At 34.7% G+C, this 24,592-nt stretch overlaps 1 protein-coding gene across 1 annotated transcript in view; it reads left to right on the forward strand.

Annotated features, from left to right (window-relative positions):
* Positions 1 to 24,592, forward strand: part of DIAPH2 (diaphanous related formin 2) — a 1,001,003-nt gene that overhangs the window by 188,151 nt on the left and 788,260 nt on the right. The window contains exons 7-8 of the mRNA XM_043571351.1: positions 19,606 to 19,680; positions 19,762 to 19,831. Of these exons, the coding sequence (XP_043427286.1) occupies positions 19,606 to 19,680; positions 19,762 to 19,831 (145 nt within the window). The remainder of the gene's footprint in view (positions 1 to 19,605; positions 19,681 to 19,761; positions 19,832 to 24,592) is intronic.

The following is a 24,592-nucleotide window of genomic DNA, read 5'->3' on the forward strand; positions in this document are numbered from 1 at the left end:
ATGCCATCTCTACGACATTTATTCCAGTTTACTATTACATGATAAATTAAGAAAATTTTATTTCACTCTTAAGAGTTCATTTTCCTTGGTAATTCCTTAAATTGGAATAGTTCAGTGACTAGCATTTACTATCATGTGGTTTGCTTTTACATATCAGATGGATATCTTATAAGTAAATAACAAAAATAAAATTTCCCTTGTTTCTATGGGGCTTGTCCATATGGAGCTTACATTCTAGTAGGAGAAATGTGGCAATTAAAAAAAATGTGTGTATACACACATACACACACACAGAAAATGTCAGGTTGTGATCTGTGCTGGGGAGTGGATGGTGCTATTTTATATCAGGTAGTGAAAAGTGAAAGCCTCTCTGACTTCAGTGACATTGCTTGCAGATGTCTAAAGGAGTGAGCTATGTAGTCTGTTGGAGGAGGAACCTTATTAGAAAACAGGAAATAGCAAGAACACATGCTTGGTTGGGAAGGTCAAAGAAGCCAGTGTCACTAGAGGCAGATAATGGAGAGTCTTGTGATCCATTTAGAGGAATTTGGCTTTTACCCTGAGTGAGCTGGGAAGATGTTAGAGGGTTTTGAGGAAAGTAATAGTATGACCTGACTTGCCTTTTTTAAAGGATAACTTGGGAGGTAGCAGGGAGACCATGTTACATGTTGCAGTAAGGGAGCTAACAATCTCACAGAAATTCTAGGGGCAGCAGTATAGCTGTACCTCCTGGAGGCTGATATGGAAGGTTACTTGACCTTCCATGGTAGTCCTAGAACCTAGTTATTTTTGTCATGAGTTTCTTCAATTAAGCAGCAGAAATTCATGATGCATTAACTTGATTTGCTCTGTTAACATGGGCTCTCCATGAGTGTGTGTCTTTTCCTGATATTAACTGCCTGGCCATCTCTGTATTACTAAGTTCAAATTATTAATGGGGTGACTCTGGTCCCCATTTGTTTCTGCTTGGGCAAAGCTTTTCATGTCAGGTCACCTTAGTCTGCAGGCCAAACCACAGTATGGTCAGGCCACCCTCTCTTATCACATCAGTTTTGCCTGTAGTAAGGGAGAGGGAGGCAGGTTGGTATCAGCCATAAATTGCTTAACCAAGGACCATTATCTCAGAAGGTGACTGTGGGCAATGCTCCCTGAAGAAGGGGATATGAGTTTGTCAGGCACCAGCTATTATACGAACTTTAGTAAGGTGACAAGGAAAGTTATTGTGTGGAGATCTGCAGAAGGTCAGGATTATGTTTTAATCATCCTGTATATTCAGCATTTAGCATTATTCCTTATGGCATTACAAGTTGAGTAAACGAGGAAAAGTAACATAGTGCTGCCGGGAAGTGCCTCTGGTGTGCCTGTGTGTTTATTTGTGGGTTTTGAGAAGTGAAGGAAATAAAGAGCACCATTATCCTTACTTTTCCTTTGAGTGTCCTGAGAATTCTTACCAATTCTTACTTATAAGCAGCAGTCTCTCCTTAGACTTGTATCTACCATTTGACTCTGGTCCAAAAATCTCTCTTTTTCCTGATAAGGGGATGCTCTCCTCAACCTGTCCCTCAAAGAACCCCAGAAGTGATGGTGGTGGGCTATGTGTCTATATCACATGGTTAAATATGTTATGGGAGTGCAGTGTAGTATTTTCTCTTCTTGGGAACTCACAGTGAACATTGACATTGTTTTTAGAAAAGCTTTTTAAGGTCCTCCAGGAAAGAAACTTATTTAATTTTATTAACCCAGAGTTTCCAGATATTTTTTCATAAAAAAGTCTCCTGTTATTCCTTCAAAATGCCTGTAACCATTACATAGTATAAACCATATCTTCTATTTCCACCAGACTTAAATGCACCAGCAGACATAAGATTTTATCTAATCACCCCTACTTTAGAATCTCTCTCACAGAAACCAACAAGTAAACAACTAATTTAGTCTTCCTACTGGACAGAAACAAGTGAGCAAAGAAAAGCAATTAAATGACAATAAAAAATCAGAAAAGGAGGAAACGAAATATAAGAATAAACCCAAGAATGAGAATAATTTGTATGACATAATTACACCCAAACAAAGAAAAATAGTCTATAGATGGATAAATCACCTTGAATGCATAGTGTCTTATATAACTTATAATACTAAAAGAAACCTTGAAGTTAACAGGAATTATTTAATACTATTATTTTAGTTTCTTAGGGCATCCATAACAATTACCAAAAACCGGGTGACTTTAAAACAACAGAAGTTTATTCTGTAGAAGCCAGGTGGTCAGAAGTCTGATAATACCAAGGTGTTGGCAGAGAGGTCCCTCCTAAGGCTCTAGGGGAAGATCTTTTCCTTGCTCCTTCCAGCTTCTGGCATTCCTTGTTTTTTGGCAGCATAATCCCAATCTCTGCCTCTGTAGTTACGTAGCTTTGTCTATGTCTCTGGGTGTCTTTTCTGTGTCTCTTATAGGGACACTCTAGCTGGATTTAGGGCCTGCTCTAACTACTACCATGTTATCTCCATCCTTACCTTAATTATATCTACAAAGACCCTATATCCAAATAAGGTCATATTCTGAGGTTCTGGATGGATTCTATTCCAAAATTCTATTCTAAAATTATGCAAAGGTAAATTATCCATAAAAGCATTGAAATAACAAAGTTAGCTAAATTCTGTCTAGGTAAAAACCTTAGCTAGTTTAGAAGATCTGAAAAAGTAGAATGTACTACTTATAGAAATCTCCTTAATGAAGTTAAATTCATTGGCCTTGTTCCCTTTATAATTTTTTTTAAATGTTTATTTATTTTTGAGAGAGAGACAGAACTTGAGCATGGGAGGGGTAAAGAAGGAGGGAGACACAAAATCCAAAGCAGGCTCCAGGATCTGAGCTTTCAGCACAGAGCCTAATGTGGGACTCAAACTCATGAACCATGAGATCATGGCCTGAGCCGAAATCAGAGGCTTATCCTACTGAGCCACCCAGGTGCCCTGCCTTGTTCCCTTTATAAATAAATTTTTTCTGTAGTACTAAATTTTGAGAGTGTGTTGATAGACTCACACTAGAATGCCAATCATGGTATCTAGATTTCTAGTCCTTGATCTCTCACTCTCTGTGACTTTAGTGCAATTAGTAACCTCTTTTGGCCTCAGGTTTTCCATGTATTAATGATTTTGGAGACTTCTAACTCTACACTTCTGTGTTCTGTGTTCTCTTTTGCTTAGTTATAATCCTATTATCTTTGTTATTGGAACTAGATTAATGTTTATAATTGATTTTGAAGAAAAAATGGTTGTCCATAAGACAAAAAGATTTCTTAGCATTTCATTATTTTCTCGCATTTATAAGTATTATGTTTAACTCCAGACAGGTATTTATAATTTCTTTTAAAATATTGAAGAAAGAAGTTTCTAAATCTGTTACATACCTATCTTTCAAACCTGATGTTTGTTAGAATCTTGGCATTTGTCTTTTTATGGATGATTTCTTTCCTTATCACAGTTTTAACTGGTTTCTTTTTGTTCACCCCAGCCCCTAGTAAAGCAAATATATAAACACACACACTAGTAGATTTACAAACATTCTCAAATTATAGTCATTTCGAAATATTAAATGGAGTCACAGATGTCAAATTCATGTTATTTAATCATTCAGATGATAAAGACTCTAAGAAAATAATTTCCTTGTATTATTTTCTGCTAAAGGCAAATATTTAAGAAATTACCTTTTATAAACCATCATTAACTGGTCATATCCCAAATCACTCCATTACTATGCATTCCTTCAACATTTTTTTTTTATTGTATACATTTACCTGCACGTGCTTATGCTCTATAATGGTTACATGCATGTATGTCTGCTTTTCTCATTTCGATTTTAGAGTCCTTTGAGGAAGGGGCCTCTTGCCCTTTTATTTGTTTCATGATGGTGGTACAGTGTAATTTATATACAATGACATGTGATTTGATGTGGATATTGACCTGCCATCATTAACAGCCTCTGCTTCTTCAGCATTGAGAATGAATTTTCATTAATCTGGCACTATTTTGTGACCATGCATTTTTAGGTATAATTACAGAAAAGGAGTGAAGCTAATTTCCTCCACACAGGAATGAAACCTCTTGGTTTGATGTGAACCATATTCATAAGCTACACACAATACAGTGTGCTTTACACATGGTCTTTTTATGGTTGCCTAGTGAATTAATAAAATTGAATGTTTACATGTCTATTTCACACCCTATGAACCCTGGTCTGCCATCACAAATTATATTAGGTTTTGCATATACCACGGTCTGTGTGTTTTAAAATGAGAAATCTGTTATTACAGGTTTTTTAAAAAAATTATTGTTTATTTTTGAGAGAGAGAGAGAGAGAGAGAGAGAGAGAGAGAGAGACAAAGCTTGATTGGGGGAGGGGCAGAGAGAAACGGGAAGACACAGAGTCCGAAGCAGGCTCCAGGCTCTGAACTGTCAGCACAGAGCCTGATGCGGGGCTCGAACTCACCAACTGTGAGATCATGACCTGAGCTGAAGTCGGATGCTTAACCAACTGAGCCACTCAGGTGCCCCTGTTATTACAGATTTTTGATCCTAATCCTTTGAAAAGGTTTATGAAAGGAAAGAGTGCCTGCTGAGAAATGACCAGTGAGTTTGAACAATTTTATTCCCACCCAACTCATTACAGAATGTACAGGTATTTGGCAGTACATTTTATGAAAGTCCAAAGGAATGCATAATAATAAATAATTGTCACTGAGTTTTTTTAACACATGACAAAATAGCAAATACTGGTTTGAAGAATAGTGTCAGAGAATTTTGATTGTGCAGAATTATTTTCAGAGTTGTTGCTGAAATTACCTTACAGCCTGAGGGGTATTTTACCCCACTAGGAAACTGTTTTTTCTGTTTTTGCTTATAATTTTAGTTACTGTCCAACTGGTGGCATAGTGTCTATATTCACTTGCTGTGATGTTAGGTTCCTCAGCCAGTGTTTTCAAGCATGTGAAAACAGGTAAAATATCTTTTAGAGTTTACTTAATGTGCAGTTATTTGCATTACCTTTGGACCATTTGTTTTTACATGTTATTTTCTAACTTCCCTTTAGATTTAAACATATTTTTCAAACATACTAACAAATATACTTATTCATATAATCATAATGAAAATAGCTGACTCTTGACAACAATGCAAATTAGAAATAGAAAGCACTTTCTGAATTATGGGTGTTAATAATTATTTAAACAGCCTGTATTAAAAAAATGTTTGTATTGAGAGAGAGTGGGGGAGGGTCAGAAAGAGAGATTGGGAGAGAGAGAATCTCAAGCAGGTCCCTCACTGCCAGTGAAGAGCCTGAGGCAGGGCTTGAACTCAACCAACTGTGAAATCATGACCTGAGCTAAAATCAGGAGTTGGACTCTCAAATGACTGAGCCACCCAGGTACCCTTAAACAGCTTGTATGTATTTAAAGTTATTAAAAGCTTGACAAAACAGCCAACACTTAGAAATTTATTGTGAATGTAGGTACAGAACAATACTCTTGTGATATTTTGCATTGGAGTGGAATAATGAGGATAATTTTTTATGATGCTGAAATGTGAACAAGGCTTACAATTCTGAACACATATAATAAGCCAGTATATGAGTAATATTACTAAACAGGGTTGTTTAATATAGCTAATTTTAAGATTGTTCACTTTAACTTTCAAATGCGTAAGTCACTTTTTGAAGACCCTAGTACATTTTACATAGAATAGAAAATACTAAATTCAGTAAAATTATGTCCATATTTATACTTTCTTTTAAAATCTTGGTCAGTAATTTGAATTAACAGCAACAATATCCAAGCTCATTTAGCTAAGTTGGTACCATAAACATTAAGTGACATTGGATTTTTAATTATATAATATTAGCTTCAAAACACAATTTTAATGTAAGGTGGATTCAATCTTATATATCATAATAGATGCAAAGTAGTTCTAAAAATAAAAATATATTTTTAAAACCAAAAACATAACAGTAAATACTGACTCAAGTTTCTGAATATTGTTTTCATAGGAGAAAATACTATAGCATGAAGGTGGACAAAATGAGGGCCCTTCTTGGCATTCATTTCATATGAATTTTATACGACACGTGAATGTCCACTAAGGCAATGCATTTTTCTTATTTAAATTATGTGTTATAATTACAAAATCAATGTGTACATATAATGATTATCTAAAATAATTAGAAATTATTACTGGACATGTGGTTATAAAAGTTTATAAAATCTAGCAGCAGAGTCTAGGCACACTAATTAATTGGATTCCTTAATAGAAACTTAACTTCTTCCTATTTTAAAACATTTTATATGCATTTTGTATTTTCTATATATTCAAAATAGTCTTGGGAAGAAAATTCTTATAAATATTTGTCATTTGAAATATTATTTTGATTTATACAAATTAATTTAACTAAAGGTCTTGGACACATACTAGAGTTTTATATACATCTCTTATTATTATGGGACTATTACTAAAGCAATTGCAACTTACCATGAAAGGTGCAAGTATCTCACTACCATTAAGATGAAGGTAAAAATAAAAGAAACAAGTAAACAAAGAGGGAAGATGATATTTTTCAAAAAGCCAAGAACAATACCAGGTAATAATGTGAATATAAAGTAGTTCCAATTTTCCTTGTAGCCAAGGAGGGAAAAAAACTATTGAGAGACATAGCTGTTATCTTTTCAATGATAGTGCATCTGTTTTTTTTTTTTTTTTTCAGGAAAAAAGATTCTTTCTAATTCTGAACTCAAAATTTTATTTTGTGTTTCTTTAAATGAGGGATATTGAACAACACAGTAGAGTGAGTCTTTGATAGTTTTCTATAAAGTACAGAGGATTTCTATGAATGTGCACTTCCTACTTTTGGGTCTTGAGTTTAAAAAAAAATCAAAATGTTTCTCCAAAGACCCACAATAATAATACTGGTATGCAGCTTCCCAGTAATCCAACCTGCTACCAAGATATAGTTGAGAAATATCCCTAAGGCTCTCCCCCAGGAATATCTATCATTTCAGCTAGATTTTTTATAGGAGATAGGTAGCTCAGAATTCACAATTAAGATGCCACTTAGCACCTGGAGTGCAGGTATTTTGTGTGGTTGGTTGAATGAAGATTTGTGTTCTCTAGATAGCAGTGTTTACTCTATGATCCCAGCTGTTCAACTGGTATTAAATAATTAAGGTGTAATTTGGGGAGATTTCCCACCTGGTCAGCAAAGCTATAGGTGTATAGCCTCTCACATCAGGCAGTTTAAACCTGAAAATCTTCTCTTGAGATGGAATGCATGAAGCAGATTATAGAAGGCAGTATAATGTTATAATGTACTTTGAAAAACTAAACAGCTTCAAGTGAGTAAGCTTAGTGGTCTGCCATATGAATATGGAACTTAAGACTTTATATACCAAGAATCAGCCTGTATATATTTGATAGGTCTGTTCTGTGGCATGTGCTACTGAGAATATGAAGATTGAGTCCAATTATATTTTGGAGGACACTACCTGAGTACTGAGGACTGCTTTAGGCTTTTTATGGGGCAAGGTACCATACCAGCCTTGATATGAGCTTCAAAGAGAGGTTCCTATAGATCATTTCTTAAATTGGTCCAGTCAACATTCATTCATCAAAACGTTTTGAAGCCTTGGTATTAAGTTAGAGTTTTTCATGGAGTTTTTAAAAATTGAGTTATTGTAAATTTCCATGTATACATTTAGTATTTTCCAAAGAGTAAGAATACCCTGAAATGGATCCAGTACTAAAATTTAGTAAGCGTTAATGAATTTTTGTTTGATATAGAAAATGCCTAAGAATTTTGTATTGTTCAAGTCAGCATTATGAGATGAGCATCAGTGAAAATGACAAAACCTTTACAATGTTAGTGAAATAGGACATTGACCTGGGGGTGTTCTCTGACCTTATGGCATACTTTGTATGAAAAAAACAAAAAACAAAAACAACAACAACAACAACAAAAACAAGAGAACAAAAAAATCCCACAACTTCTCTCTCAGTTTACTAGCTCATCATTACTTTCCCCTATGAATAGAATGCAGGATATGTGTTGCTAGAGTTGGTTTTATGTGTGCTTTTTATTAATTTTGGTTTCTGCTATTTTTTGAATTGTTTATAAGTTATAATAATGGTTTTACATATTGAAATCATGTTTCAAAATTTGGTGTTAATAGTTCGGGGCACTTGGTTGGCTCAGTTGGTTGAAGGTCCAACTCTTGAGTTTGGCTCAGGTCAGGATCCCAGGGTCGTGGGGTCTAGCTCTGTGTCGGGCTCTGCACTGAGCATGGAGCCTACTTAAGATTTTCTGTCTCCCTCTGCCCTTATCCCCCACTCACACTTGCTCTCTCAAATTAAAAAAAAAAATTGCTGGTAACAATAGTTTGATGCAAACATTTACCTTAATGCATTTCTCAATTCTTTCAAATGATCTGGAAAATTAGAGTAATGAAAGTTAAGAACAGACAGCTACATAGGAGTTAATTTTAATTGGCAAGAACAAATTATATATGCATATTGATTTTTCAAATGTGGTTGGGGATTTCTGAACAATTTGATATGAGGGATCTAGATAAATATGAATTATCAAATAGTACTTTGGAGATATAAGCACTATTCTGGACATATACTGTGGAGCTATATATAAGCATAATGCTAAACTTTTATAAATATATAAATTTATATATTTATATAAATATATAAACTTATATATTTATATAAATATATAAACTTATATAAATATATCCCAGATATATTAAGATATTTAACCATGGTTAATGAGGGCATGTATGTGAACAGATGCACACATAATGTTCATATTATCTTTTTCAGTTTTATAGGAAAGGAATTTTAAATTATTATGTAAAAGTAAGAATATTCTAGAGTGGTGACCATTAAAGATCACATTATGAGACAATATTTGAACTTGGTTAGTTTTTTTTTTTTTGACATCCACAATGAGGACCCAAAGAAATGGTGGTTTTTAGTGTGGTTTCAGTTATCTTGTGCAAGAAAAAATATTCATGAACATTAAATTTCTTTGATCTTTTTCTACATAGCTATCACACTCTATAATGAGTCTCTAATTCCGTGTTTTGGGAACTGCAGCTGATTGGTGAGAAGGACTGTAATATTCCTGTTGTTCCGTCATCAAATAGTAATTACCCTTCCACTCTCCTTATCCCTGTTACCATGAAAGAAAATTAATTTAACCTTTCTGTCGCCCACCATACTCAGACAGTATAACATGCAAATTGGAGAATGGACCAAAAAGGAAATGTACAGGTGGTGTGTGCTAATGTCTATTATCTTCCTTGCATTCAAAGAACTTCTTACTAGATTCACAGCAGATAAACTTGATGTCAACTCTGTTTAATTTTCAAGGTTTAAAGATTAGGAATGTGATTTCCTGGTGTAAGTTCATTTTAACAAAATTCCACTAAACTAAAATAAATTGGATGTCCTATGGAGTGCATGATAGAATTTTAACTGTATTACTTAGCTTAGGGAAAATAAACCAATACATTTTCCTTGTGGAAGTTAACATTTTATTATAAGTTTGGTGATATTACTAAGAAGGCGATTTTAGTAAGTGTCCTAGCATAATTATATTCACAATTTCAAACATATGAAGAGAATTGAAAATATTACTAGCTTTCACTTGAATATTTTCAATGTTATTTCCTCTTGAGTCTCTTTGATTGAAAACTCAATTTCAATTTTCATTTACATTTATTTTGCAAATTTTGGTTTTATTCTTACTGTGGGATATGAAGATCTCTTATGTTTCTAACAGTAATTTTTAAAGGGGGATGGGGAGGAAAATATTCTTTGTTCTATAACCTCTTGGTCATTTTAATTTTTTTAAATGTTTATTTATTTTTGAGAGACAGAGAGAGACAGAGTGTGAGCAGGGGAAGGGCAGAGAGAGAAAGACACAGAATGTGAAGAGGCTCCAGGCTCTGAGCTGTCAGCACAGACCCCAACACAGTGTTTGAACTCACAGATCGCAAGATCATGACCTGAGCTGAAGTTGGATGCTCAACCAGGCGCCCCCTCTTGGTCATTTTAACAGATTTGGACTTAAGCCGTTTTACTATCTCCAAAGTAATTTTGAGATTTTACGATATTGATTTTAATGAATAAACAACTTTTTATCCTTTGAGAAAATTTTTATTTTCCCTCAGGAGATTTTTGTATGTAACTCAGACATGTACAATTTTTTGTAAATATGTAAGAAGTTTGTTTTTATATAATTTAAGCAACTAGAAAGAGTGAACATTTCATCTTTTGTGAGAAACTCTTAAGAAATGTGTGAGTACTATGAAACAGCAGGATGTTTCTAGTGAGACCTGATAGGGAGAATAAATGCAACCAGATAAAAAACACTTTTAAGTGAATAACAGAGTGTATAGAGAAAGATGGAATGTCTTTTTTTGGTGTTTTCTAAGGAAATTGTGATCTAGCTCAACACTATACATAAAGGTTGACATATTCAACCTTTCTTTTTTTTTTAATTTTTTTTAACGTTTATTTATTTTTCAGACAGAGAGAGACAGAGCATGAAGGGGGGAGGGTCAGAGAGAGAGGGAGACACAGAATCCGAAACAGGCTCCAGGCTCTGAGCAGTCAGCACAGAGCCTGACGGGGGGCTTGAACTCACGGACCGCGAGATCACGACCTGAGCCGAAGTCGGATGCTTAACCGACTGAGCCACCCAGGCGCCCCGACATATTCAACCTTTCTATGAATCAGGTGAAATAAACAGTCAGTGAATGATATGCTTCAGAGTTATATACACAAATGTGTGGAAATGGAAGTATTGTTATCTAATAGATGCTTTCAATTTGGCAGAGATTGTTCATGCACCAATCTGCCATGTTGAATATTTCCAAGGATATTCAAATGCTCAAGTCTATTTTATTTACTTTCCTGTAGACAAACCTGAGTGGATATATATGTTTTTACTGAATTAAGACCAACACAGTCGTAACATCTACAAATCCACATTGGTTTTGTTTTTGCCATTTTATTTTTTACTAGATGTATATATTGATAGTAGAATTGTGTATGAAGTTGATTTAGCTGAACAAATGTCTTAAAAATGTTGAAAATGCTTTTTCATGTTTGGAGGTTAATGATTCATGTACTGAATGTATGATACTGTTTGTGTCGAGTAGTACATTGGTTTTAATCACCTAGGTTTCTGTTTCTTCCTCATAAGTGCATATAGCAAGGTTTGTTTTTAATTGTATTCAAAAAATATTACATTGGAAACACTGATATTAAAATGAAATGTTTCCTGGTAGTAAAATATGTAAACACCATTTACAGTCATTTTTAATGACTCCTCAACCCTTTGAATTAGTTGTTTCATCTCTTATAATTTTGTAAATGTTCTGAATTCCCCCAAGAAACTCTAAGCTATCATTCATTTTATGTGATTTTGCAGTGATTTGGGTTGTAGTATAATATTACACGTGGGAATAGGACACCGTTAGAAATAAAATGCTTTGTACAAAACACATAACCCTCTATATTAGTCTTTAGCACTGCACAAACACTGGTAAAGGGATGACATGACTAATATTGGACTCCTGCACATGAGACCAATTCCCTTTACAGCTTAGGGGGCTCAGGATAGAATCTTCTAATTTTAGCTTTAACCCTTTTGAAATATAGGCATGAATATGCACAATCTAGTCATAAATGTACGTGCAGTCACTATTTCCTATTATGTCTGTGTTGTGTAGAGTTTACTGAACTCACCCATCCACAGAATCTTTGAAGTTATTATTTACATGAACTGTAACTAAATGTAACTAAATTCAGAGTCTGAATCTCTATATATGAAAAGTTGAAGTTTTGGGAGACTGTGAAGGGTTTTCTTTGACATGTATGTATATGTTCTATAGGTACATTTATAGAGTTTCCCTTCCTTTGTTTTGACTTGGAGAGCTAGAAAAGGGGAAAACTTTGCTTTCTCTTGGAATGCTCTGGTGTTTTTGTTGAATTTTTTTTTTTTTTTTTACCTTAGATCATGCTGATTAGTATAAGTGGGACCTTTCAAAACAAGGGCCTCAGATGGGGCGCCTGGGTGGCTCAATCCCTTGAACCTCCAAATTCGGCTCAGGTCATGATCTCCTGGTCTGTGAGTGCCAGCCCCGAGTGGAGCTCTGTGCTGACAGCTCAGAGCCTGGAGTATGCTTTGACTTCCGTGTCTTCCTCGCTTTCTGCCCCTCCCCCGCTCATGCTCTCTCTCTCTCTCTCTCTCTCTCTCTCTCTCTGTCAAAAAAAATAAATAAATAAAAACAAAACAACAAAAAACAAGGACCTCAGAAGTTGTGAAGGCTTGGGATAGATTTGTTTTAAAACCTTAATCTATTTTGGGGGGCCTGGGTACCTGTTGGTTAAACATCAGACTTTTGATTTCGGCTCAGGTCATGATCTCACACTTTATGAGTTTAGCCTCTCTGGAGCCTGCTTGACATTATCTTTCTCTGCCCCTCCCCCCATTCACTGTGTGTGTGTGTGTGTGTGTGTGTGTGTGTGTGTGTCTAAATAAGCATTAAAAAACCTTAATATATTTTGATATTATTTGTCAAAATTATGCATGATGTATAAATAGATTCACTCTACACTTCCTTTCCCCTTGTAATTCAATGTTATTTAATGAGAATTAGCCAGCATTAAATATAATGAGAAATAAATATATTCAAAGTTGATAGTAACAAATTAAACATATGAGATATAGGAGTATCAAATATTTAAATTATGAAATCTTTTTAAAAAATCAATCAGTAGTACAAGGCTAATGTATGTTTAGATTCCTCTGCATATTTCATACTAATTAAAGTGCTTTTCAGTAAATGAATGATGGAATGTTATTAACTGTTTATATTATTTTAAAGGAGTCTTTAATTTATGCCTAAAATTCATACTGTAATTTGGACTAGAAAATTTAAAGAGCAATCAGGTTTTTGGTTTTTAACATTTTCAAAAGTTCAATACAGGCTTCACTATGCTGTTTCACATATATTATTTCATTTAATAATCACAAAGACCGCATGGGGTATAGGTACTATTTTCATCGCCATTTTGAGGATGAGAAAACAAGTTCAGAAAGTTTAAGTAATCATAAATAACACAACTAAAATATGGTAGAGATGGGATTGGACCCTACATCTGTCTTTTTCTAAAACTGACGCGTTTAAACATGCCACCATGTGATCTCAGAATATTCCATTGATGGATGGTGGGATATTTTCCTGATCTTTGAACGGGGGATCTTAAACTTGGGGAAAGGTTTTTAATTTTTCACTTCTTGAGCAAAGAACCAGATGCTGGACTCCCTGATGGATATAGCCAAGCCTTTTATACGTAAGTTCAGAAGATACTGCCCTATTGTGCGTTTATTCTCTTGCTCCCTAGGTAAACATCCTGGTTTCTTTTTCAGTCTTCAGATCTAATCCTGGCCTCTTGCTTACTTATAAATGAATCTTTCTGACTGATCTTTCTTTTGTTTTTGTTTGGTGGTTTATTTGTTCCACCTGGTACCCTTGCAGGTAGTGGCCACAAACATCAACTTAGATGTACAGTATGTCAAGACAACTCTTTGACTTAGGTGACTTAATAGCATAAAATAACCAATATATTAATACCTGAAAAGACTGTAAACTATATAGCTTATCCAAAGGGGGAAAAAAAGTGTAAGCTACATTCTGGCCCTATTCTTTTCAATGAGCTGCCTTACCTAAATCTTAATTGGAAGTTTTAGTTGGGTTCTCCAGATATCTTTCCTTAACAATATTTAGTAGATTTCTTATAAAGCTTAGGACTTTAAAAGACAATAAAAGCATGGTCTGAAAAGTACTTATAACACCTAAATGAATGAAGTAAGCTGTTAAATAAAGCAAAGCACATGTTTGTGTGTCTAGACATAGATATAATATAGATATGAGATATATACATATAGATATAGATATAAGCTGTGTACACACGTGTGTACACACACACACACACACACACACACACGTATAGACATAAGCTCAATGCAGATGTTGTTATAGAAAATTATCTTCTGTTCCTGTTAGTAATTTCTAATGGCATGATTGAAATAAACATGGGCTTTGGAGTTAGACCTGGGTGTGAGCCCTAGAACTGATACTTGTTGAGTGATGTTTGGAAAGTTACTTAACTACTTTGCTTCTCATTTTATCTGAAAACAAGTTTCAGAATGGCTAAAGTTTAAAAATATTTGACAGTGTGAAAAGTTGGGAAGGATTCTGAGCAAATGGAGCTGTGACACTTTGCTGAAGGAATGCCAAATAGGATAGCCACTTTGGAAAGCAGTTTCTTGAAAAGTGTAACATATACTTACCATGAGACCCAGCAATTCTACCCCAATTACTTTCCCAAGAAAAATTATGGATATTTATAGAGGTTTTATTCATAATCATGAAAGCCTGGAAATAACCAATGTACTCATCAACTGATTAATAGATTAAAAAACAACGGTATATCCATACAATAAGAAGGGATGGACCACTGATAAATGCAACAAAATGGTTGAATATCATAATATTTATGATAAATGAGAAAAGCCAGACACAAAACCTGCATACTTTATAATTCCATTTCTAATGACATTGTAGAAAAAGCAAAACTAGGGTTACATAGCAGATACGTGTTTCCAGGGGGCTGGGAGTTTGGAAAAGGGATTGGCTTTGAAAAGGAATAATGGAGTATTTTGGAGTGATGAAGATGTTGTGTATCTTTTTTGTATTGGAGGTTGCATGATTATGCATTTGTCAAAATGATTTATTTTATTGTATGTAAATCTTCAGTAAAAAAGAAAGGGAAAAAACCTTATGTTTCAGAGTGGTTATGGGAATTATAAGAGATCATTCTCTTTCCCCATTTTTTATTCTGTTTGGTTCTTCATTATCCTCTGCTGCTTCTATGTTTCTTTTATAAATACAGTGTCTGTGATAAATTACAATTTCTTATCTCAGGACTGAGATACTACTGAAAATTTATGTATGTATCTGTCTTTATTTGCAATCTCTGAGGCAGATTTTAAATAGAGTCATCAACTGTATATTTATACCTCTAGATATTCCAATTAGTATGGAGTAACTCAGAGCTGAAATTTACATACTGTGAAAAATGTACCAAATGTACTTGCTTGGACTGAATCTCTGTCCTGGGGCAGTGGGAATTCACGGTATGGTTGAGGGGGTGTATAAAGCAATCTTGAATTTTGAGCCTGAGTCTTGCTTGAGAAAGGCAGTGTTCTATGTTAGTGGTTCTCAAAATTGAGCATCAGAATCACCTAGAGGTTTAGTTAAAACACGGATTGCTGGGCCCCATCCCCAGAGTTACTGATTTGGTGGGTCTGGGGTGGGGCCCACAGATTTGTATTTTTGACAAGTTCCCAGCTGATGTTGATGCTGCTGCTGCTGGTTTGGGGCACGTACCTTGAGAACCACTGATTTATAGTTACTTCAGGTGTAGTAGTATCAGCATTCTTGCCGATGTAGAGTAGCCAACATTTTGTTTTTAAACTGCTTCATCATTTCATGGCCACTTTTGTATTTGCTAAAATCAATATATTTATAGAGAGAGGGAGATAAAGAGAGAAAGAAAAAGAAAAAACAGCATTTGGCTAAAGGCCACAAAGTATTTAGTGCCTGAAAGAGCAATGATGCTGGTAAGAGAAAAAGAAAAAAAAAAAAGATATGTTTAGCTGCATTCCCTTCCTTTTAACCTGTCGAGTGTCATCATGCTACATAATTATTTTATCCCTCTAGTATCAGGCTCCTTTTGGACTCCTATTCTGTCTACTTTAAAAGTCTTGAATATTCTAACTAGGCCTCCACTGCCCATTGGCCTAAAATATTCTGTTAAGACTTTTCACTGCCTAGTTTTTAATAAATAGGCCCTGCATCCTCACACTTAGGTTTCATGAGTATACTATTTTTTTCAGACCAATAGTAATTTCCACTGAGTTAAACCAAAGTACCATAAACCGCACAATTTGAAGAAGTCTGGGATGTGTGGGTGACTGATGTTAAGTGACCAGATATAAGTAATGTTCTTATACCAAACACTTTCCTAATCCAAGAAAAAAGTAACCAATAATTTTAGAATTACTGGGTGTGAAAAGAAAATGAGTAAAATTTAGAATCTCGAAAAGCAATTTATAAGTATTAAATTTAAGGAAATCATAGATTATTTTATCTTCCTAAATGCCAAAGGAGATACCAAGGGCTGGGTGTATAAATTTGTTCAGAATTTCTATTACTTTAAGTTTTCTGTAAGAGTATATTGTGCTGTAATATCTGCTGATATATTATTCTTAGAGCTGATGTCATTTTATTTTTCCACCACCACCCCACTGATTAGGGAGAGTCTTTAGAGAAAATGGCTCATTGTACTGATTGATTACATGCCTCAAATGAACAGTAGCTTGCTGCCAATTATCATTACAATACCATATTGATTTTTTCTCATTTTCACTATGGAAATTAAAACAATTTGTTTAAAATGAACTTCCATATACATTGTGGATGTGATTGGTTCTGAATATTTGAGGCTAGATCAGAATATTGGGTCAAGGGACTTGAAATGTGTTGGGTAGTACAGAGGAAATTTTTGGACATATGACTGCTGATTAAGTGCAATCTAATCTTGCATTTTGTTGGCACAAAAACAGACACATAGACCAATGGAATAGAATAGAAACCCCAGAACTAGACCCAGAAACGTATGGCCAACTCATCTTTGACAAAGCAGGAAAGAACATCCAATGGAAAAAAGACAGCCTCTTTAACAAATGGTGCTGGGAGAACTGGACAGCAACATGCAGAAGGTTGAAACTAGACCACTTTCTCACACCATTCACAAAAATAAACTCAAAATGGATAAAGGACCTAAATGTGAGGCAGGAAACCATCAAAACCCTAGAGGAGAAAGCAGGAAAAGACCTCTCTGACCTCAGCCGTAGCAATTTCTTACTCGACACATCCCCAAAGGCAAGGGAATTAACAGCAAAAATGAACTATTGGGTCCTTATGAAGATAAAAAGCTTCTGCACAACAAAGGAAACAACCAACAAAACTAAAAGGCAACCAACGGAATGGGAAAAGATATTCGCAAATGACATATCAGACAAAGGGCTAGTATCCAAAATCTATAAAGAGCTCACCAAACTCCACACCCGAAAAGCAAATAACCCAGTGAAGAAATGGGCAGAAAACATGAATAGACACTTCTCTAAAGAAGACATCCGGATGGCCAACAGGCACATGAAAAGATGTTCAGCGTCGCTCCTTATCAGGGAAATACAAATCAAAACCACACTCAGGTATCACCTCACGCCAGTCAGAGTGGCCAAAATGAACAAATCAGGAGACTATAGATGCTGGAGAGGATGTGGAGAAACGGGAACCCTCTTGCACTGTTGGTGGGAATGCAAATTGGTGCAGCCGCTCTGGAAAGCAGTGTGGAGGTTCCTCAGAAAATTAAAAATAGACCTACCCTATGACCCAGCAATAGCACTGCTAGGAATTTATCCAAGGGATACAGGAGCACTGATGCATAGGGCCACTTGTACCCCAATGTTCATAGCAGCACTCTCAACAATAGCCAAATTATGGAAAGAGCCTAAATGTCCATCAACTGATGAATGGATAAAGAAATTGTGGTTTATATACACAATGGAGTACTACGTGGCAATGAGAAAAAATGAAATACGGCCTTTTGTAGCAACGTGGATGGAACTGGAGAGTGTGATGCTAAGTGAAATAAGCCATACAGAGAAAGACAGATACCATATGGTTTCACTCTTATGTGGATCCTGAGAAACTGAACAGGAACCCATGGGGGAGGGGAAGGAAAAAAAAAAAAAGAGGTTAGAATGGGAGAGAGCCAAAGCACAAGAGACTGTTAAAAAGTGAGAACAAAATGAGGGTTGATGGGGGGTGGGAGGGAGGAGAGGGTGGGTGATGGGTATTGAGGAGGGCACCTTTTGGGATGAGCACTGGGTGTTGTATGGAAACCAATTTGTCAATAAATTTCATAAAAAAAATTAAACAAAAAATAAAAATAAAATAGTTAAGATGTAAAAAAAAAATAATCTTGCATTTTGTAAACTGAATAAAAGAATGATGCTGCAGAGACCCTAGTTGGGAGACTCCTGTCACATTAAAGAAAAGGTAACTAGGCTAAACTAGAATGTTATCAGACACAATGAAAAGGAGGGGAGGGGAAATATGTGGGAGTCATTCTACAAGTAGCATATTCATGACTGGATGACAGAAAGTCAAACCAAGCTGTACATGATCAGTTTTCCAGCCTTTTACCACACATGGGACTTCATTTGCTGCCATTCTTCCAAGACTTCTTATTCAGCTGCAGCCACACGGGTCTCCTCACAATTACTGGAATACTCAAAGCATACTAGCTACCTCCTCAGGACTTGATTTGTCCTTCATCCTTCTACTGTGAAAGTCCTCACTTCTTTGAAGACTCTGCTCAAATGCCACCTAATCAAACAATCTTTCCCTGACAACACATTAAAAAAATCACATCCTGGGGTGCCTGGGTGGCTCAGTCAGTTAAGCATCCGACTTTGGCTTAGGTCATGATCTCACGGTTTGTGGGTTCAAGTCCCACGCAGGCTCTGTGCTGACAGCTCAGAGCCTGGAGCCTGTTTCAGATTCTGTGTCTCCCTCTCTCTCTGCCCCTCCCCCGCTCATACTCAGTCTCTCTCTCTCCAAGAGAAATAAATATTAAAATTTAAATATAAATAAATAAATAAATGCTTTATAGCTTGATGGCAGTGCATATGAAACATTTGCATTCTGTGTCTCTCAAAAATAAATAAAAACATTAAAAAATATTTAAAAATAAATCACATCCTGGCATTCATTATTCCTTTTACTAAAGTTGATTTTTCTTCATAGCTCCAAACTACTGACATTTTATTATATACTTGTTTATCTGTTTATCATGTCTCCTTCTTTTTTGATAGTAAGCTACATGAGGGTAAAGGCTTAGTTTTCTTGCCTGTTATATCTCTATCACCCAGAACATGCCTGGTGCTTAGTAGGTACTCAATAAATATTTGTGGAATGAATGAAAAGAATAAATACAAAGGTGAAAGAGATGGAGATCAAAAAATTATGCCAGTATTTCAAGTTTGAAGGATTCAAAGAATAGCAGTGTTATTAACAGAGTATGGAAGAGTGGAAGAAGAGTTGATTTAGGGTAACAGAGATACAGGGGAAGATCAATTTGGCTTATATATGCCGACTTCAGTATCTGATGCTGGTGAAACAACCAAGGCATTACTGTGGAATAGGCTTCTAAAATGTGAAGAGAAGTCTGGCATTGAGGTAAAGATCTCTGAATCATCTTCATAGAGTCAATACTTATAGCAATGGAAGTAGAAAAAAAATGACAAGTGTTATAAAGACAGGATTATCAGATTTAAAAATCAAAATTTCATTTTGGATATTTAATGTTTTAAATATATAAATTATTTATACACTTTTTTTGATCATTTTGTAGCTGGGTTAACAACTTTAGCCATGAAGGTCTCGGACTCTTATTGGATGTGCTGGAAAAGCTTCTGGACAAGAAACAGTAAGAATAAACATGAAAAAAAAATCACCAAAGCGGAAATTTTTGAGCACACTGTAACCTGTTTATTTCCCCTTTATTCAGGCAAGAAAACATAGACAAGAAGAATCAGTATAAACTTATTCAGTGCCTCAAAGCATTCATGAATAATAAGGTAAGTAGTATTTATTTCTGCCTGTGACAAAAGGTGAGAACTTGCCCAACAGTATATGGAAGTATGAAACTGACAAAATAGTAGGTGCTTATTCAGTTGTCAAAGGGTCTTTATGGTGCAAATCATAATAAGCCTCATTGAAATATATTTAAAAATATACTTTGCTTCACAAAATATTTACTGGTAGTTTTTTACAATTATGGAAACATAAATCTGTTCCCAAATTATATATATATTTTTTCTTTTATGGTTAAATGCTATGTGTTGAATACCAATTTTTACAGAATTTTATTCCATTGAAAAGGAAAATCCAAAAGTATGGTTTGACTTGTGTGCTAAGAACCAGCAAAAAAGAACTTGTTTGCAATGGTGAAGATTTCTCTTCTTTGTTCAATTAATGTCAGTGAATTAATATACATAAAAGACATTTTAGGAAGATAGGAAGGTTTTTTTGTATATGTATAGCAGTTGCAATATGAGGGACTTTACAAATTCTAGACAAGGGTTTTTTTGTAACAGTAATCTTTGTACAGGTTATGAAGTTATAGTTATTTTTTCTATAAACTCTTTTGTTACTGTATTAGATTTGCTCTATATTCCTATAAGTAAAATACCACTAATTAATTAATTGTATAATTCTCTTTAGATGGTGTTTTTGATAATCTCAAGATATTTAATAGAAATAATTATAACAGTAACCAAAAACTGCACAAATGTGTAGCTATTACTATAATATAAATGTATAGCTATTAATAACTAATGCTATAAGATTCTTTAATCTGTAGTCTTTCTTAAACATATGGGATTATATATGATTATATATGTATATATTATGCACACATGTTAACAGGAAATAACATCTGACATGTGTAAAAGATACTTGCTAGTTGACATAAGACTGCTGTATAGACTATACTAATTGTTCTGTTCCTGGAAGTCTCTTTCAGAAAGATTTCTATCAGCATTAATACAGAATTTCACAACTTTTGTACCCTTACTGTTTTGCAACAGATTTGTGCAGATTCTAGTCTCTTAACAAGACAGCACTAATGAACCTTGCATCTCTACAAATCAAGATGAATCTCTTTATTCAATTGAGAGAAACAAAGAAATAATAGAACAAAAACAGTACTAGAAATTGGGAGATATAGTACATGATTTACCAATAAGTTGAGTGGCATTTAAAAAATCATTTGAATTCTCTGGCTATCAATCCCCTCATCTGTAAAATTAGTTGTAGAACCCTTAGTTTTAAATTCTTATTGACTCGCATTGTCAACTCTCACAGATTCCCAGGATACTAAATAACTGTAATCAGGGTAGCAACTAGATAAATTCATAGTAGTGAGATTTCCTGTAGAGCCTTTTCCCACAAGGCATTAGTTGTAATGTCAAAACATAATTACTTATTACTTAAGGAGTTTGGCAGTTTTAAAAAACATGATGGCTTGACTTAGATTATTCTAAACTAACGTCAAGTTTTAGTTAGGACATTTTAATAACTTGCATATAAATGCTTAGGAAATGAATAAATGGTGGATCTTTTAAATTATAGGCATGTGAAACAATAGGTGTAAAGTACATATTCAAAATAAAAATATATGTATATGTTATATCCACTCCATGTGGAATGAATTATCATAGTCAAAGCATGACACTTGCATCTGAAATGACTTAAATTTCACATTTGTTGGACCCAAGAAGTTTAGATAGCTTTCTTCAACAACTCTTTTCCTTTATGCAAAACATGTAATGATAGGACCATAATAGGATAAAAAAGTAACTCATTACCTCTTAGCTTCCATTGCTGTCATATTGCTCTTAAGTTTAGAGTGATGATTTCTTTTTTCCTCACATTTTTATTTAAATTCTAGTAGGTTAACATACAGTGCAATATTAGTTTCAGGAGTAGAATTCAGTGATTCATCACTTACACCTAGTGCTCAGCACCTAGTCCTCATCATAGCAAGGGCCCTCAACATTACCCATGACTCACCTAGCTCATTGCCACCCACCTCCCTCCATCAACCCTCAGTTTATTCTCTATTTTTAAGAGTTTCTCATGGTTTGTTTTGCTCTCTCTTTTCCCCCCTCCCATATGTTCATCTGGTTTGTTTCTTAAGTTCCATATGAGTGAAATCATATGGTATTTATCTTTCTCTGACTGATTTTGCTTAGCATAATGCACTCTAGCTCTATCCATGTCATTGCAAATGGTAATATTTCATTCTTTTTGATGGCTGAGTAATCTTCCATTGTATATATATAACACCTCTTCTTTATCCATTCATCAGTCGATGGACATTTAGGCTCTTTCCATAATTTGACTATTGTTGATAGTGCTGCTATAGACATTGGGGGTGCATGCCCCCCTTCAAATCAACGTTTTTGTATCCTTTGGGTAAATACCTCATATTTCAATTGCTGGATTTTAGGGTAATTCTAAGTTTAAAATTTTTGAGGAACCTCCATACTGTTTTCCAGAGTTGTTGCACCAAGTTTGTATTCCCACCAGCAGTGCAAGAGGGTTCCCCTTTCTCTGCATTCTCACCAACACCTGTTGTTTCTTGTGTTGTTAATCTTAGACATTCTAGGAGGTGTGAGGTGGTATCTCCTCATGGTTTTGATTTGTATCTCCCTGATGATGAGAGATGTGGAACATCTTTTCTGTCAACCATCTTGGTGTCTTCTTTGGACAAGTATCTATTCATGTCTTCTTTGGACAAGTGTCTATTCATATCTTCTGCCCATTTTTCACAGGATTACTTGTTTTTTTGGGTGTTGATTTTGATAAGTACTTTATAGATTTTGGACACTAACCTTTTGTCAGATATGTCATTTGCAGATATCTTCTCCCATTCTGTAGGCTGCCTTTTATTTATTTATTGTTTTGATGGTTTCCTTTACTGTATAGAAGCTTTTTATCTTGATGAAGCCCCAATAGTTTATTTTTGCTTTTGTTTCCTTTGCATCTGGAGACATATCTAGTAAGAATTTGCTCTGAGTGAGGTCAAAAAGTTTGCTGCCTGTGTTCTCCTCTAGGATTTTGGTGGTTTCCTGTCTCACATTTAGGTATTTAATCCATTTTGAATTTATTTTTGTATATGGTATAAGAAAGTAGTGTAGTTTCATTATTCTGCATGTTGCTGTCCCGTTTTCCCAAAACCATTTGTTGAAGAGACTTTATTCCATTGGTTATTCTTTCCTTCTTTGTCAAAGATTAGTTGACCATATAGTTGTAGGTCCATTTCTGGCTTTTCTATTCTGTTCCACTGATCTATGTGTCTGTTTTTGTGTCAGTATCATACTCTCTTGATGACAATAACTTTATAATAGCTTCATATATAGCTTTCTATTTCTTTTGTCATCTTCAAGTTCTTTCATAATGTAGGTGTTTTATAGTTTTCAGAGTATAATTTTTTTCTTTTTACTTCTTTGGTTAGGTTTATTCCTACGTATCTTACGGTTTTTGGTGCAGTTATAAATGAGATTGGTTCCTTGATTTCTCTTTCTGCCTCTTCATTATTGGTGTATAGAAATGCAACAGATTTCTCTATGTTGATTTTATATCCTTCGACTATCCTGAATTTGTTTATCAGTTCTAGAAAATTTTTGATGGAGTCTTTCAGGTGTTCTACATAGAGTATCATGTGGTCTGTAAATAGTGAAATTTTGACATCTTCCTTGCTGAATTGGATTCATTTACTTCCTTTTGTTTTCTGATTGCTGAGGCTAGGACTTACAGTACTATGTCAAATAACAATGATGAGAGTGGACATCCCTGTCTTGTTCCAGACCTTAGAGAAAAAGTTCTCAGTAGATATTAGACACGGGTCTTTTGTATATGGCCTTTATGATGTTGAGGTATATTCACTCTATTCCAACTTTGTTGAGGTTTTTTATGAAGAATGAATGCTGTACTTTGTCAAATGCTTTATTTACATCTATTGAGAGGATCATATAGTTTGTATCCTTTCTTTTATTAATGTGTTTTATCACTTTCATTGATTTGCAAATATGGAACTACCCCTGCAGCCCAGGAATAAATCCCGCTTGATGATGGTGAATAATTCCTTAATATACTGTTGGATTTGAATTGCTGGTATCTTGTTGAGAATTTTTTATCTAAGTTCCTCAGGGATATTTTACCTGTAATTTTCATTTTTAGTGGTGTTTGTCTGCTTTTGGAATCAAGGTAATGCTGCCCTCATAGAATGACCTTGGAAATTTTCCCTCCATTTCTATTTTTTTGACAATTTTAGAGTAGGCATTAACTCTTCTTTCAATATCTGGTAGAATTCCACTTTGAAGCTACCTGGCCCGAACATTTGTTTGTTGGGAGATTTTTGATTACTGATTCAATTTCTTTACTGGTTACTGGTCCGTTCAAATTTTCTATTTCTTTCTGTTTCAGATTTTGTGATTAAATGTATCTAGGAATTCATCCATTTCTTCCAGATTGCCCAATTTGTTGGCATATAATTTTTATAATATTCTCTTATAATTGTTTGTATTTCTGTGGTATTTGTTGTGATATCTCCTCTTTCATTTATTATTTTATTTGGGTCCTTTGTTTTTTGTTTTTTTTTTTTTTTTTGATAAGTATGGCCAGGGGGTTATCAATTTTATTAATTTTTTCAAAGAACCAGCTCCTGGTTTCATTGATCTGTTCCACTGATTTTTTGTTGTTGTTGTTTCTATATCACTTATTTCTGCTCTAATATGTTATTTCCTTTCTTTTGCTGGCTTTAGGCTTTATTT

Source organism: Prionailurus bengalensis, chromosome X, assembly GCF_016509475.1.
Source record: "Prionailurus bengalensis isolate Pbe53 chromosome X, Fcat_Pben_1.1_paternal_pri, whole genome shotgun sequence".
NCBI lineage: Eukaryota > Metazoa > Chordata > Mammalia > Carnivora > Felidae > Prionailurus > Prionailurus bengalensis.